Here is a 17,399-nt window from a genome sequence, read left to right on the forward strand (position 1 = left end):
CAACCTTCTGAAGTACATCACATATCCATTTTTTCTTTTAAACATTAAGCTATAATTATTCAAGCTGAACATCAATCTTACCAGTCAAGATGTAAAACTACAGGTAACCATATTTTTAGTGAGACAACTACAAGAAAAAGTTTCAGTAAATACCATCCCAGTCTACTTAACATTTATCAATCTGTAGAATATTTCTGTAGCAGAGAGTATGAAATCCCAGTACTGTCTTACATGTTGCTTGCTCAACATGTAAGAAAAGAGGTAGGAGTTTGATACTGTGTACAGAGAAAGGTATACAAAATATATAGGAATAATATGGCAAATTGAGAGAGGATAGGTACTTCAAATGCTTGAAATGTAAATGAGTAATTAACAGTAACACACACATTAAATATACTGCTAATCAAATACTGTGCATATAAAAGATATAATGGAATCTCAGAAAGATCGCCAGTATTGAATAATGAACTTGACAGTAGAGTGATGAAATCCAAAAAAACAAATTAATTTATTTTAAAATATATAATTTGTAGAAAACATCTGACTAGAGATATTGTACATTTATGGTTTCTCTCCTGTGTGGGTACGTTTATGTTTAGTTAAATTATCACTTCGAGAAAATGTTTCATCACAGATATCACAGTGGTATGGCTTTTCACCTGTATGAATACGTTTGTGTCGAGCAAAATGACTGTTTTGTGAGAATGTTTTACCACAAATATCACAGTGGTATGGTCTTACTCCTGTGTGAATACGAACGTGGCGAGACAAATTAGCGCTTCCGGAACATGTTTTACCACAAATATCACAGTCATAAGGTCTCTCTTCTGTGTGAATGCGTTTGTGACGAGTCAACTCAAAACTCCCAGAGTATGTCTTACCACAAATATCACAGTAATACGGTCTTTTTCCTGTGTGAATGCGTTTATGGGAAGCTAAAGTACTAGATATGGAGAATGATTTGCCACAGACATCACAATGATATGGTTTTTCCCCTGTATGAATACGTTTATGGGTCACTAAATTACTGGTTACAGAGAATGCCTTACCACAGACATCACAACGGTATGGTTTCTCTCTGGTGTGAGTGCGTTTGTGGGCAACTAAGTGACCATTCTCAGAAAAAGCTTTACCGCAGTCATCACAATGGTATGGTTTCTCTCCTGTGTGAACACGTATGTGTCGAGAGAAACTATCTTTCTGGGAGAAATTTTTACCACAAATATCACAGTGGTATGGTTTTCTTCCTGTATGAATATGTTTGTGTCGAGAGAAATTACTACTTTGAGAGAATGATTTACCACAAATATCACAGTGGTATGGTTTCTCACCTGTGGGAATACACTCATGGGAAGCTAAAGAACTACTTTCTGAGAATATTTTACCACAGATATCACAGGAGTGAATTTCTTTTCCTGCATCAGCACATTTATGGCAGGACAACAAATTACTTGTAGTGAATAACTTTCCACATTTATCACAAGGGTGTGGTTTCACTTCTGCATTTTCCTGTGTTTGATTAGATGACTCAGTAGTTTCATGTTCTGATTTTTCATCCATTATTTTCTTTTTAATCTATATTGTTTGTGTATGATTGTCTTTGCTCAACTCTAACAGTATCCAGTCTTAAGAAAGAACTTCAAGTGGATTTATTTGAATGGAACCTTGACATTAAAAACCAACAACTAAATGGTTATTTATCTCTAGTTAACCATCATATCTAGATATCAAAGTCATTACATGAGCGAAGTAAAGCTTCATGGTAAATCTCCAATGTTTAATAAGTAGATAGAATCTTCTGGTAGAAATTTGTAAAAGAATTCTTGCAATTTTTCACACCCATTCAGCCAAGAATTGTAGATACTTGCTGACTTCAGCTTGAAGTTAATTTCAGTTTCCTGTAGTTGTTAAATGTGTTGATAATGTTTCGTAAAATATTTTTATTTCAATGTCATCTGATAACCTGCAATAAAAGACAACAAAAGATATATGGAACAATGAAGAGTTTAACATGGAGATTATTGAAGTGAAGATATTGAGTACATGTACCGAAATCTATGACAACCAAAACAAGTCAGAACATATTTACATAGAGAAGAAACTTTGATATATAGATGCAGTGGAAATGAATAGCAAAGATCGAGGGTGTAGATCTTGGAATGATTGAGTCTAGTGACCACTGGTCACAATACTGAAGTATGTTACTACAGCTATTTAACCCTTTTGTTACCATATTTCTGTCAATTTCTCGTGAAATACACTGCTTTGTTTAAAATTCTTAAAATAATGATTAAGCTGGCATTTGGAACATAAATGAGCATAAAATTTTGAAGGAAGATTTTAATTTAAACCCCTATAAACAAGACGTTAGGATCACACAAATATTAAAAGATCAGTATCCAATAATCACACATTATCACAATATATCATCTATGATAATAGATTTTGTCTTCCCACTTGTATTTACAGTATCATTAGTCAATCGAATTGCAGGTTGCCACCTGAAGGGTTAAGCCGAAATGTAGCAGAACCAGAGTCACAACAACAAATTAATGCACTGCACAGTGACTAGAACTCCACTGGCTTAACCCTGAAACAATCGGTGTCTGTCTTGACAGAAAATAGTAAGGCTTTGCACTGATGTACAAACCAACCAAGCAAGAATTACCAATTACCTTTAGGATCTCAGGTACTGATGGTATACAATAGTAAAGTAGATGTTTCGTAATATGTGCTTACCCAAAGTGTGTTACCTCGCAACGACAGACTATCATCACCCAGGGCAAATACCATCGATGGCTACCTGTATGCACACTTATACGGAATGATTATTCATATAGCAATGTTGATGGCTAAGACTAATTCCATCGTTTTTCCATGTCAGTAGACACCTGATTGTCGGTTTTGTTTTCTTTTTGCTTAGCAAGGCATCTAATTCTTCTTTTCTAGTCAAGAGAGAAGGCAATGTCCATGACTCTTTAGAAGGCTTCGAAGACTAGTAGGATGTAAAGAGGGGAGTATCCTGAAACTCTAAACCTAGCTAGAACGCTTACAACAGAGAGAGAACTCTTAAACACACTCAAGGAACCAGGTGATATTAGACGGCGACAGATTACGTTTTTTTCTTTTCTTTTTTTTTTAGTAAGAAGAAAATGTCAACAAACGAATGAAAAACATTTATTAGCGTGACGATGCCAACGGCTGCTGTGACAGCACCTTGAGACAAAGAGAAAATACCGATATTAATATCATACCAACATATCACCAACACTTTTATCCTTTTGTTTATCTTTACAACGTAAATCACTGATATTATTTAAATAATAGATGAGGACCAAATGAATTACAAAATATGAAACAAAATACATTTTAGAAAACTTGATTAACTATAAAGAGACAAAAAAAAAACAGGATCTGGTAGCGAGCGGGAATGATGAAAATGGAGTAAAAATGCAAATATACAATACTAAGTTTCTAATAAAAGAAATACTTAAAATATTTTAATAATACTTACATAATAATGTAGTTAAAAGATAAATAATGCGAGCAGTGTTGAAGTAGCTAGACTTGCAAATTGATGAGAATATCGAGAAATTTAACCAATTCCTTCAGGTACCACTTACAAGATATAGCTATTTCCTTTTGACTTATGAACAATCTTTTATTTTAACTAGAGCAGTTAATTAATTTGTTATTATTAAAGCAGTTTAAAGAGAAAGCAATAAAACTACAAATGTTTAAAGATTTAGCAGCGGGTGACATAGCGGAAGTGACATTGAACATAGGGGAAGAATTCAACTCTAATCAGTAGAGAGTGTTACAACAACAGAAATCTAACCAGGTGCATCAGGTCATTGTTTCCTGATAGAGTTTACCTTAGATTACATTAGCCTTTCGGTTTTTAAGACAAATCTGGGCGAAAGTAAAGAATACGTACACCCGGCATTTAATGTTTAGGGTTAGGGTTTTTGTTATGCCGATAACGGGTGGTGTACGTATTCGTTACCTCCGCCCAAATCGGTAATAGTTTTAAGTGGCTACGTAGGTTTCTTCATCACAGAGGTCAAATTTTTTTTATACTTTTCATCACGACTATTCTTGTCATGGAGCTAATGCAGTTTCGCACCTCTCCTTGAAAAATGCATTTTTCTGAAAAAAATTTGGCAAGACTTCTTTTTGTACCCCACAAAAGACACCCCCGTTTTGTAATTTTATTTTTTTTCTACACACGTCTTCGGCTACGGAGAATACGAATCTGCAAAAAAAAAATTGGCAAAAATCGGCATTTTCAAATTACCCCTAAAGTCTTCATTTTTAACTTTTTGTTCAGAATTTTTTTTTCAAAATATGCGAGAAAATACGGAGATTATGATTCTGAGAAAAAAAGTGAAAAATTAAGAAATTGGGGTGGGGGTGGGGAGAAATTAAAAATTTTTGATAATTTTCCGGAATTTCCATATCCGAAAACGTGGGTTTTTAGCAAATAAATAAATAAAAACAGTAAAAAAAATTTTTTTTTTTTTTTTTTAAATAATTTGCGAGAAAATGGTAGGCGGGGGGGGGGAAGTCTTTCCAAAAATTTTTCGGATTCCTACGAAGATTACGAATATGCAAAAAATATATAAATAAATTTAAAACCCGCCCCATAATTTAAATTTTTGATTTTGTTTGCTCTAAAGAGATCAGAGCGAACTGAAGAACATATGTAAATCGAAATTAAATACATACAAAAACATTAAAGTGAAAAGAATTACGTTTTACTTGTGTTTGCCTTAAATAATATATTTGGCTACTAAATGTGGCGGTCCTATAGAAGACGGTGTTACTATGGTCTTTGCCCCAGGAAGACATATCTATCCATCTCTTTATACATATATCTATATGATTATTGAATTAAAAATTTTGAAAACGTGGTTTCTGACATATTCGGGATATATTCGTAATCTCCGTCATCTAAAAGATAGAGATGTAAAAACTTTTTTCAAAAATATGCATTTTTCAAGAAGTGCAAAACTGCATTAGTCCCCTTGTCATTTCTGACATTGATGTTGTTTTCCCCCCTATGCTGCCCTAGAACTCCACTAACGAATTACAAAATATGACAAATTTATCTCTGCACAATTTTGTACAGCGTATGTTCTGATCGTGGTCCACTTTGGATCCACTGATTATTATGACCAGCCATTCCATCTCGTGCACAGATTTTTCAATTAATTTTTTTTTAACTAAATACTTTGAAACTTTGGATACTGGTAGAATGTGTCACGTAGAACAGGGCTTACTCTTAACATTTTTGACAAAATTTTGTATTTTAGAAGTTATTTCATGTTAAAGTTGTTGTATTTGGGTAACTTTAACCAATCAATGATGTGTATTCAGCTGAAGAAAATTACTGCTGCTGTTTGCGAACAACAACTTTCGGGTCCATTGACAAAACGATGAATCTTTGACAACAAACTGAAAATTTCCCCTAACAAAGCCCTTTTTAACCAGCTGAATACACGTCATTGATTTGTTAAAATTACCCAAATATGACAACTTTAACATGAAATAACTTCTAAAATACAAAATTTTGTCAAAATTGTTCTATGTGACACATTCTACCAGTATCCGAAGTTTCAAAGTGTTTACTTTAAAAAAATTAACTACAAAATCTGTGCATGAAATGGAATAGATCTTCGGCAGATCCAATGATTGTTATAACCAGCCATTCATGTTACTAATTGTATATCATTGATCAAAAGAACATTATGGTCACCACAGAAAACTATTACTGGGATTAAGTATTGCATTTATCATGAAAGTTGTAGACATGTGCATCTTCCAGTAATACATGACAGTGAGGGATTAGCATTAAAAAACAACAAAAAAGACAATTAAGGAACTTTGGAAAGTGTCATTTATTTGTGTACAATATTAACAATAACAAACCATTTAAATTTGATATAATTGATAATACTCCCTCTTTAAAATTTATATTTCGATAAAAAGGTATAGTTATACATTTCAGCAAATAGATTACAAACAATTTCGCATATTTCTAAGTATTATTCATCCAATAACATTGTTAGGAAAGTTTGGAGGAGATTTCTTGTAATTCTTTTAGGATGCTTTGGTTCCAATAAGTTTTCTGTTTGTTGTGACTTAGGTGGCATTTTCGGGACTCGTGTGGTGTTTATATATAACAAAGTGAAGTTGTAAGATACCACAGGAGTGGAAATATATATGAAAGGTTTGAAAATGCAATTTTAAAAGGTGTTTATTCACTTGACCGGTTTCACCTTTTTAGAAAAAGATTGTCAAAAGTAAAATGTAAAAGCTTGGTAAAAACTTCGTTGTGTTAAGTACTGGTTGTCACAAAATATTACAATACATATATACATTCTTTTGATAATAATAAGAAAAATGTTAAAACAGTTTACAAGGAAAAATCTTGAGAAAATATTAAAAAGTTCATAAAAAATATTATGATTTCATTAGAAATCATGTTTGTTAGGAAATATCTATATATATACATAGAAAATTATAAGTTCAGAAAGGTCATATACAGAAGGAGATATATTTAGGAGTTTACAAAGAATTTGGGATAAACTGACCTGTTTTACCATTTTCTGTGAAGCTAAATAAAGGTTCATTACTATTTAAAGGGACAATGTGAGATGTTGGTTTGGGTGGGGAGAAGGAGGAGCAATGTGGAATTGAAAGGAAATTTTTGTTGTTTCGCTTTAGTCTTTCATGGTTCAGTGGTTTTTAGGACTGGTCTGAGAGGTCAGAATGCTCTGAGTGTGTGTGTGTATATATATATATACATGTGTTTATGTCTCTGTGTGTTGACTGTTTTTGACTGGTCCCAGGGTTTATTGTGGTGTATGTAAATGTGTCTGTGTGTGTTTAATATTTGGTAGAATGGTGTGTGTATATGTGTGCGTGTATGTGTGTGATTAATATTTGTTAGGGTGTTGTGTGTGCACAAGTGTGTGTAGATATATATATATACACTAGCTGACATACCTAGTGATTCCCGGGAAAGCAGGGCTTATTCCTTGGTTCCTTTCTCATAACTGTTTTGCTAATCCAATAAGAATACAAAGTATGTAGACCTTGAAACAGTTTTTGTGCATTTACAGAGAATACCGAAGTGTCTTACACAGGATCTTGTTTTTAGAAATGCCCAATAAGGTATGAATACCCAAATTTTGAAGTCAGTTATGTAATAACATAAAATTAGTTACCCAATAGTGAGAATTCAAATAAAGTAGCGCCGAAAAAGGCTTTAATACATTCCCATAGTATATAGAATTTAGGAGGAAATACTAATAAGGTATGTATACTAAAATCATGAAGCATGTTACGTAATAACAGGATAATCATATACGAGACAATAACAATTCAAAGTAAATAACTCTAAAAAGGGCTTTTGTGCATTCCCAGAGAATATTACCCTCAGCGGTGCTAGTGTTGGTATATTCGTGAATAAGTCACTAACTGAAATAAGTGGATCTATTGTTTAGGAAAATACTATTTACTTGTTTAAGGGTTGTACTGGATAAACTGCGAAAGTAACTATAAGAGTTCAAATACTCAATTTGATTTATACCAAACAATTTAGGAAAATGAATGGGTCATTTCCCTTGGCTGTTAAAATCTAGGTGAATAGGTTATTTCCCTCAGCTGTTAAAATGAAGTATATTAGATATATATATAAGGATCCCTTCCAGGGACCCTATTATTGATTTTTTTCAACAATCTGAGTATGCCATGAGGTTTCCAGACATGAGTTCTACTCCTGTCAAGTTTCATCAAAATTGATAAAATGATATAGGAGGAGTTAGCTAACAACTCCAGAGACAGAATTTCCCACATATGTAGTATATATGAAATGGGAAGAGAGAATTAAATCTGTATTATTTCTTATACATTTGGGGTAGATCACCCATCTACAGAATAAAAGTAGTTAAATTATTAAGAAACAAGAGAAATACTTTGTTCTTGGGGAAGTCATATGAAATAAGTAGAGAATATATTAATTCTCTCTTTAAATAGTTAAAATCTCTGGACATTATTTCTTTTACAGTTTTCATATATTACAATACTACCACACACTTATACACATACACACAGAGATAAAGGTATGGATGACAGATAGGTGATAAAGGGATGTGTTGAGAGGGACATGAGATAGAGGGGCAAATAATACATGTTACAATAAAGATTTGACACTATGCAGATATTCATACATGCACACATATACATAATGAAATATACCTATCTGTATGTATGTGTGTATATATATGATTTTAGAAGAAAAGTCAGCATGCCAAAAATCAAAGAGACAATTAATAACTGAAAATAAGAAACCCCAGTGGCTTGCTCAACATTAAGAGAGAAGCAGCCAAAAGTTCAATACCAGATAAAAAAGCACACTTCAGATACTCTAGATACACAATACTGATTTCAAATTTTGACACAAGACCATCAAGTTTGGGATGGGGAAGCTGATTACTTTGACTCCAGTGCTCAACTGGTACTTACTTTATCAACTCTGAAAGAGTGAAAGGCAAAGTTGATCTTGGCAGAATTTGAACTCAGAATATAAAGATGGACAAAATGCTGCTAAACATTTTTTTACCCAGCATGCTAACACTTCTACCAGCTTGCCACTTTACAGGCATAATTAATACTAATTGTGACATGAAATGCTAAGATGGTTAAATATTCAGTACATATAAAAGATGTAATAGGACCTCGAATAAACTAGAATACTGGACATTATCAGATATTATTTGCAAAAAAAAATATTTTACCACGGATATCACCTAGCTATGGTTTTTATCCTGTGTGGTTATGTTTGTGTTTAGTTAAATTATCACTTCTAGAAAATGTTTCCTTACATACATCACAAAGATATGATCTTTCTTCAGTGTGAATACGTTTGTGTAATGAGAAATGAACACTTGGAAGAATGTTATATTAGATATCACAGAAGCATGATTTCTCTCCCAAGAAAATATGTGGTATGTGGCAGGAAAAGTTAAGCTATGTAGAAAATGTTTCATCACAGATACCTCAGTGATATGGTCATTCTTTTGAATAAGATGGTGTTACAAACGACCACTTTGAGAGAATCTTTGATCACATATAACACAGTGGCCTGATATTTATTCTGTGTGAATACGTACATGGCGAGATAAATTAAACTTTGTTGAAAATGTTTCATTACAGATATCACAGCAGTATGGTATTTCTTCTGTGTGAATACATTTGTGGCAGGATAATTCAGCACTTCCAGAATATGTTTCATCACAGATATCAAAGTAGTATGGTTTCTCTTCAGAGTGACTACATTTGTGGGAAACTAGATTATGAGTCCTAGAGGATGTTCTGCTAGAGATATCACAATTATATGTTTTTTCTTTTGTGTGAATATAAATCAGAACTTCTTGCAAATTTTTTTCCACAAATATCACAATGGTATGGTGTTTCTCCTGTGTGAATACGTTTGTGTCGAGAGAAATGACTACTTTGAGAGAATGTTTTTCCAGATATCGCAATGGTATGGTCTTTCGCCAGTGTGAATGCGTATGTGGCAAGATAAATGACGTTTTGAAGAAAATGTTTCCTCACAAATAGTACACTGATATGGTCTTTCTCCTGTATGAATAAGTTTGTGGGTCAATAAATCACAACTTCCTGAATACATTTTACCACAGATATCACAACTGTATGGTTTCTCCCCACTATGGATGCGTTTGTGGGTAGATAGATTGTCTGTTCGAGAGAAATTTTTACCACAGATATCACAGTTGTATGGTTTTTCACCTGTGTGAATACGTTTGTGAGAATTTAAACTACCACTCCGAGAGAATGTTTTACCACAGATATCATACTGATGTAGTTTTTTGCTTGTATTAATACATTTATGGCAAAATAACAAATTGCCTGTACTGAATAACTTTCCACATATATCACAAGGGTGAGGTTTCACTTCTCTGTTTTCATGTGCCTTATTATATGAATCAATATTTTCAGGCTCAGCTTTTCCATCCATAGCTTTCACTTTTAATTGATACTTTCTCTGTATGACAGTCTTTTGTTAAAGTCTGATGATACCTTGGCTCTTAAGAAAGAATTTCTGAGCTTATTGGGATAAAATCATAAGCTTAAAAACAAGGAGCATAAGGCTAACAAAACTGGCTTAATTAATAAGATATATTGCTTATACAATAGTTAAAATATATTGTGGATATTCCAATTTAATATGTACAGAAAATCTTTCAGTGAACATTTGTACTCCTTTCTTATAATGTATTCCAACCCGGAGGCTGTGGCAATGACATTATACAGTAATTTCTACAAATAATCTGTTTTAAAAAAAATATTTCACATCTATTCAATCAAGAATTGTAGCAACAGGATGACATCAGCTTGATGAAGTTATTTTTAGAGTTGAAAAGTTGTTAAACATTGTTGATTAATCTTCAGCGAAATATTTTAATCTTATCATCTGATAACCTGTAATAAAAGACAATATAAAACATAAGAGACAATAAAGTAATAACATGAACAGTACTGGGGTGAAGATATTTCATGTGTACTTAAAGTTAAAAAACTAGGAAGAATTAGTACATATTTACAGAAAAAAGGCACTGATATAGAAAGGTAGTGGAAATATGATGGAACGGGATAACTAGCATTATGATTATTGATCTTGGATTAAAGATCTTCAAGGAAGAATACTGGTTACAAAATCAAAGTCTGCAGAACTAACTAGAATATCTTAAAATTATTTTATCTTCCATCAGAACCAAGCAAATTTACGCTACAGATTACTCCCTTTGACCCCAAATCTTCTCCTCTCACGTATAGCCCAATCATTTTCAGGAAACAAAACATCTTCGCCTTATATTGAACACATGCAGCTTTCAACCAATGGAACATCCAAATAATTGGTCACTGATATTAAGATGTGGTTTTCAAATACCACAAGTGCAATTCTTTCTTTTTCTTTGTCACTTTTGAACACCACTGAAACATTCAATAACAACTGCTGATATTTTACTGTTAGTATTCCTTTCAAAAGAAATAAATCATTCACTTTTGTAACTGACGTTGATGACCACTAATAGAAGACACACATTTTAAATATCTGGCCTTCATCTCTTTAACTCTTCAACTGACTGACCTCTTCTAATTATCTCTCAGAATGTTTTAATCATTATTTATTGCCAGTTGACATGGTCACGTAGAAAAGAAATTTAGAACATCATGTCTAGTATAAAAGCATACACAGCTGTAGATGTAAATATAACCAATGTGTGTAGATGTAAATATAATCAATGTGAGATGCAGCCTATATCCAGAGAAGGTCATATGAAAGATACTGGAACTGAAGGAAGCTCTTTACATCATCTCACAATTTTAATTATAGTTTGTCTTTTATAACTTACAAAATAGACCACATTAAAAAATGAAAACCATTAATGATATCAGATGTATAACTTTTAATTTACAATGAGTAAAATATAAAGTCACTGAAAGTTATCTTATTGTAAATGTATGTATCTTTGTCACATTTCTATGAAGATAAATTATAGTGCTAAATCTTTACATGAATAACTGAATTTCCCATATCAAATTCTTATTAAATTTATGCCTGCCAATCTTGACTTATTTCTGTGTTTTAGTCAGTAATAGTCTGAATGTTGAATGAAAGCATGGCATGACTATTTTCTTGTTTATTTGTTACATACTTCTCTGATGCTCTTCATGTCTGTTTTTGGAGAACTCAAAGTAATAAACTGAAAAAAACTAAATAGTATGATAAATATATACCTGTAAATACTCTAGTACTTTCATTCTAAAAGAAATCCTTCAATAAACTTTGGCTGTGCGATAAGAAGTTTGCTTCCCATATGCATAGTCTCAGGTTCAGTCCCACTGCATGACACCTTCTACCAAAGCCTTGTGAATGGATTTGGTAGACAGAAACTGAAAGAAGCCTGTTGTATGTGTGTATATATAAATATAGGGCCACTGACCAGATCTATGGATGGTGCAAAGTCCCCTCTTGATGCAACAAGGTTGTTGACAAGGCTATTAGAGAAAAGAAACAGGCTTGGAAGGACTGGAAGTACGGTGGTAGCAGGGAATTGCATCAGACTGCCAGTGGAACGTTAAGAGCACATCTGAACGTAGTGTAACTGGCCCACTTATGGGCGCCCCTCATTCATTGGACAATGAACTTTGTTTGCAAAGACCTATTGAGGCAAATGTAAACAAATCAAAATCGCTGACGTGGCTGATGACAGTACTGCCTGATTGGCGTGCCAGTGGAACGTTAAAAGCATATCCAAGCATGATCATTGCCAGGGCCACAGATTGGCTCCCGTGCCGGTGACACGTAAAAAGTACCATTTGAGCATGATTTTTGCCAGTGTTGTCTTACTGGCACATGGAAAACAACATTCGAGTGTGGTTGTTGCCAGTGCTGCCGGACTGGTTCCCATGCAGGTAGCACATAAAAACACCTTTTGAGTATGGTCGTTGCCAGAACTGCCTGACTGGCCCTTGTGCCAGTGACATGTAAAAAGCACCCACTACACTCTCGGAGTGGTTGGCATTAGGAAGGGCATCCAGCTGTAGAAACTTTGCCAGATGAGATTGAGCCTGGTGCAGCCTCTGGCTCACCAGTCCTCAGTCAAACCGTCTAACCCATGCCGGCATGGAAAGCGGACGTTAAACGATGATGATGATACACACATATATATATGTGTGTGTGTGAATATAGACCTGTGAATACTCTACTACTTTCATATACACACATATATGTATGTATGTGTGTATCTTTGTGCTTGTCCCCCAACACCACTTGACAAATTATTTGATTAATATGGGTTTTAACTATGTTGTTTCTATTTAATAAATGAACAGCCAAATCTATTGCACATGCATAAAAATGTATTATTCAAAACTAACAATTGCCAGATTGTATACACTTGCCATATTATCTATGATGCTTTGTTTTGCAACTATGTTCATAAAATCTTCATTAATACCGGCATGTTTCTTTTTTACCCAGTGAATCACCAATTCCTCTTAACCCTTTGAACCTGCAAAAAATGCTTTAGCGAGCATGATTCGTTTCATTATCACAGTATCGACCAGATCATCAGAGCCTATTATACGCCGCTAGTTACAATACGCTTCCAGTTGTCTTGACTGCGCCGTTCTTTTCCATCTTGACCCAATCGTCTGCCCATCGTTGTAGAAGTCTTCCAAGTGGCCTTTTCCGATCTCTCGGAAACCACTCGGCAACTGCATGAGTCCACCTGTTGTTTGTGAACAGTGAACCGGCCTAGCGGAAATTGTGCTTCCGGTACTCTACAAGTACATCATTCACTGCGCTCGATTCTCGAATTATCTCACTTCGAATATGCTCTCTTAATGACGTTCTAGCGTGGATCTTTCCATGGCCCTTTGTGTCACATTTAGTCGATGTTCTATCCGCTTTCTTGTAGCCCAAGTCTTACTTGCGTATAAAAGCGCAAGTTGGATAGTGCTATTGAAAAGTGGCATTATCTAGCTTTGTTTGGAGCATTTCCTCTATTGAGTTAAACGCCTCACTTCCTGCTCCTATTCTCTTTGAGATTTCAGCATTCATTTCTCGGTGCATATTCACTGTGTGCCCTAAGTAGACGTACTCTTTTACCTCCTCGATTTCATCGCTTCCCGCCTTTATTTGGCCTTCGTCCAATGACCGCATATATCTGTCAGCGTATTCTACAGCTGGTCTGTGGTTCCAGCGATATACACGGTACAATGTCATCAACGAATCGAAGGTGTGTCAGTTTGATTATAACTCTTGGAAAATGAAAACGCAGGCGGCGACGTGGTTTTGTGTTTACGACTGAAAAAAGCGATGTTGCTGTCAATTATCACGCCGTAAACATAAAACCACATGGCTGCTTACATATGCATTTTCCAGGCATATGGTCAAACGAAATTGTTCGCTTAAGTGTACTCGCGGGATCAAAATTAAATTCATCGTTGTGTCGGTTAAAACGGTATCTTGATCTAACAAAAATATTTATATATATTGTTAATAGATTTTCAAATGCAAAATAGTGTTTGTTCTGATATTTTAGCTCGATATGAGAGTAAAGTTGAATATTCAAATATACAATCCTCATTCCAATGGATATTTCACTGGATTACTCTTCGACGAATGTACGATTTACGTTTATGAAAATAACCTAACAGCATGGATAACGAAAAACTACGCCGTTGTGGAGGACAGAGAATAAAAAACTTTGAGGAAGAGTTAACTTGGATAAAAAATAATGAAGTAGGAGGTTGACAGCATTAGAAAATATCGAATAAAATACCTAACCAGAAAAATAATTAACTAGAGAGTTTAAATTAAAGAGAATAGAGAAAAGTAAAAATGGGTGAGAAAGCAGGAATGGTGAACATGAAGTAATGTATCAACAAAAGAGGTGGTTGTAAGATGTCTATAATATACTAATGATACTCACATAATAATATAGTTTAGAAGATGAAAATAGATTTAAAACTGAGGAGTACACTATTAGATTGATTTATCAGTTCTTTCAAATATCTCTATTTTTTTCTGGTTAATGAACTATCTCTTAACTTAACAGCAGTAAATATTTAGATATAACTAAAACAATGTAAGTAACTGTAAAGAAATAATAATATACCGACAATGCTTATAGACAGACTTAGTTGCTAAGAACGACATAAAGGATGTAGTTGATTATAAGTAAAGAACTCCCCTCCAATCAGTAGAGAGTGCTACAACGCTACATTTTGTTTGTTCGTTAGAGACGGTCCATCCTTGCACGTACATAGTTAATGTGCCCTTCTTTATTGTACTTTAATCTTATGTCAACCCTGACCCTGCAGGTTGGTGTTAGTTGATGCACTTCCCTTTGTTCGATACGTTCCCCTTCTTGAAACGGTTTGTGTCGAATTTGCATTAGCCTTCAATAAGGTTATTCAAGCTGTTAAAAATAGCAGTCAACTCTCAATTAGTGATAACAATCAAGTTACAAATAAATTACCGAAATTACGTAAAACATTTATAAGAAAGTTATAAAACTGAAATTATTTTAATGTTATAACTTACAAGACTCCTATGAATTTTACAAAAGGTGTAATGTAACTTTTAGTTAAATGTTACAAATTCAAAAATTGATCCTCAAAATTGAAAAAGAAACCTTCATCGAATCTGATTCTATGTGAATTCGGAAAACCGTTCTCGATGACATAACGGCTTCTTTCATTCATACACTTAGCTTTTTCTCGTGACTTCACCATGGATTCCTTTTCAGTCAACGAGTAAATTAAATACCTGAGGTGATTAACGACTCGATCATATTTTAAATCGCCTAAACTATTATTGGCCATCCGTACATAAAACCAAATTGAAGAATCCATTTCTCCATCATGGGATGTGAGAGAGCTACTTTCAACGGGAATGAAATGAGTCAAAGGGAGTATCTACATAGTCGCTCGATCTATTAGAAATAGAAGCCAAATCACAATTTAGTCTTAGGAAAGGAAACATTGGATGATATGTGTCTGAGTTCCTTACAAAGCAAAAGACGTGATGATTACATCTGGAATGTCTACTCGGTCAGGGATGATCTTGAGTTACATAATAACAAAAGATACGAAAACATGAAAACGTCTATTCATTTTTCGTTAGATTCAGGTTCATAACATACAATGAGTCACTGCTCCCCTCTTATTCACCCTACGTGTATTTTGCGATGCACAAAGATCATTCAATTTCAGCAATAACTAAGGGTCCACCTATTTTTGCAGGATTTTGTTGGAATATTCTAGCAGAATTTACTAATTTCACTTAACGATTGCACAATCATGTTTGATCAATTATTGAGACAATCAGTCAGCACCTAAACACCACAGATAGGTCACACAAAGAATTTGCTAGAGCCCTAGCAACGATTTTTCTAACAATTTCTTGTTGAAAGCTTGTAGTAGGCTTTATATGCAGGTTAATGAGATCTCAGTTTCGCACTGTGCCAGCACCAGTAATAATCCGTTAAGTTTTGGCTATAGTATAAGTTATCTTTAAAACTGAGCTGGTAGGTCGGTTTTGAGGATGAAACCCACTCCTATCTGCATCAGCCTTATTTTCCAAAAATTTTGGTTAGCTATCATACTGAAAATTACCTCACTTCGCTTTAGGTTTTATATACATCTAGAGGGAGTTTTTGTCAACTAGCTGCGTTGACAGTTATACTGAAATGCGACTGTATAGGCATTTAATATACAGAACAACCCCCAGCTATATTATGTAACTGTACTGGGCACCGTATTGCCATTATCCATGACCTGCAGATCCTACTTATAATTTTCTCTCCCACCCTTTTCCCCTGCTAGATGTGAGTAGCCATGAACATCCCACAACCCCACTCCATAGCAATACTTGTCCCTAGCATGAAGTTCACCCCCACCACCTCTCATAATTTGCAGTTAGAACTGCATGGTGACCTCATAGTGCAGGTGGCACAAGAAAAAGTACCCATGGTTGGCATTAGAAAGGGCTTGATGCAGTCTTTGAACTCATCGGATCCTGTCAAACCATGTAACTGATGCTAGCAAACATTAAATGATGATGATTATATATATATATATGTGTGTGTGTGTGTAAGAAAGAAAAGTTTGTATATTAAAATTTATGGTGATATTAGGATCATATTACAACATTACAAATTAAATAAGTACCGGTTTCACGATCAAACGATTGTCAACTTATATTGTGAAAACTTTTTTGCTGTCAATAGGACACCATTAACCCTTTAGTGTTCAGATTATTCTATCAAACATAATGCTTATTGATTCCCATTGATTTGAATTAATCATGCATTATCTCATATCTTCAAGATCTTGATGGTGTAATTACTTAATGTAGAATAACATTGTAGGGTAGGTGTGAGAGCCTGAATCTGGTCTGTTTGAGCATAAAACAGATTAGCTATTTTGGCTGGATATGGCAGGTTTAAATACTAAAGGGTTAAAAAAAATTGAACAGAGAAGAAGCAATATGTTAAGCAGAGAAACTCCTATGTTTTCATGAAGCTCTTCCGTGTTTTTGGCAAGCATACAGTTACAGGAGTCATTTCATTTTATACAGTTAATTATATTATATATAGGTTTAAAGATTAAGCAATAATGTGTGAATGAGTGTATATACATATATTTTATGCTCTAAGATCGCATTTTCTCTCTTGTAAAATATATATGTATGTATATATATATATACATACACACACACACATATAAGTATGAACAGTAATTTATACCTAAAAATTGTGGTTAGCATACAAATATAACTTTTTTGTGTATGT

General features: G+C 34.1%; 2 protein-coding genes across 3 annotated transcripts; both read right to left on the bottom strand.

The window, feature by feature from the left end:
* Positions 1 to 481: 481 nt before the first annotated feature.
* On the bottom strand, positions 482 to 8,891 carry LOC115214191 (zinc finger protein 708-like). 2 transcript variants are annotated; one of them, XM_036500935.1, is made up of 2 exons: positions 8,805 to 8,891; positions 482 to 1,963 (listed from the first exon to the last, which is right to left on the bottom strand). In XM_036500935.1, exon 2 carries the CDS (start codon positions 1,558 to 1,560, stop codon positions 562 to 564), a length of 999 nt encoding a protein of 332 aa, XP_036356828.1. In that variant the 5' UTR covers positions 1,561 to 1,963; positions 8,805 to 8,891; the 3' UTR covers positions 482 to 561. The 2 variants fall into 2 exon arrangements, with proteins under 2 accessions (XP_036356828.1, XP_029639155.1); XM_029783295.2 differs by lacking the exon at positions 8,805 to 8,891 and adding an exon at positions 3,515 to 4,075.
* A 267-nt stretch (positions 8,892 to 9,158) lies between these two features.
* LOC115210618 (zinc finger protein 271-like) lies at positions 9,159 to 10,048 on the bottom strand. The gene is made up of 3 exons (XM_029779268.1): positions 9,853 to 10,048; positions 9,522 to 9,768; positions 9,159 to 9,339 (listed from the first exon to the last, which is right to left on the bottom strand). The coding sequence occupies exons 1-3, from the start codon at positions 10,046 to 10,048 to the stop codon at positions 9,159 to 9,161; spliced, it is 624 nt and encodes a 207-aa protein (XP_029635128.1).
* Positions 10,049 to 17,399: the final 7,351 nt, after the last annotated feature.

Source organism: Octopus sinensis, linkage group LG1, assembly GCF_006345805.1.
Source record: "Octopus sinensis linkage group LG1, ASM634580v1, whole genome shotgun sequence".
In the NCBI taxonomy this organism is placed as follows: domain Eukaryota; kingdom Metazoa; phylum Mollusca; class Cephalopoda; order Octopoda; family Octopodidae; genus Octopus; species Octopus sinensis.

Bases quoted from the DNA above. Each gene is read 5' to 3' on its own strand.
- LOC115214191 (XM_036500935.1), bottom strand. From the start codon at position 1,560: ATGGATGAAAAATCAGAACATGAAACTACTGAGTCATCTAATCAAACA.
- LOC115210618 (XM_029779268.1), bottom strand. From the start codon at position 10,048: ATGGATGGAAAAGCTGAGCCTGAAAATATTGATTCATATAATAAGGCA. The intron at 9,769-9,852 runs GTAGTTTAAATT...TCTCTCGAACAG, and splicing joins TAAAACATTCTCTCGGAGTG to ACAATCTATCTACCCACAAA. The intron at 9,340-9,521 runs GTAGTCATTTCT...CCACAAATGTAG, and splicing joins TGGAAAAACATTCTCTCAAA to TCACTCTGAAGAGAAACCAT.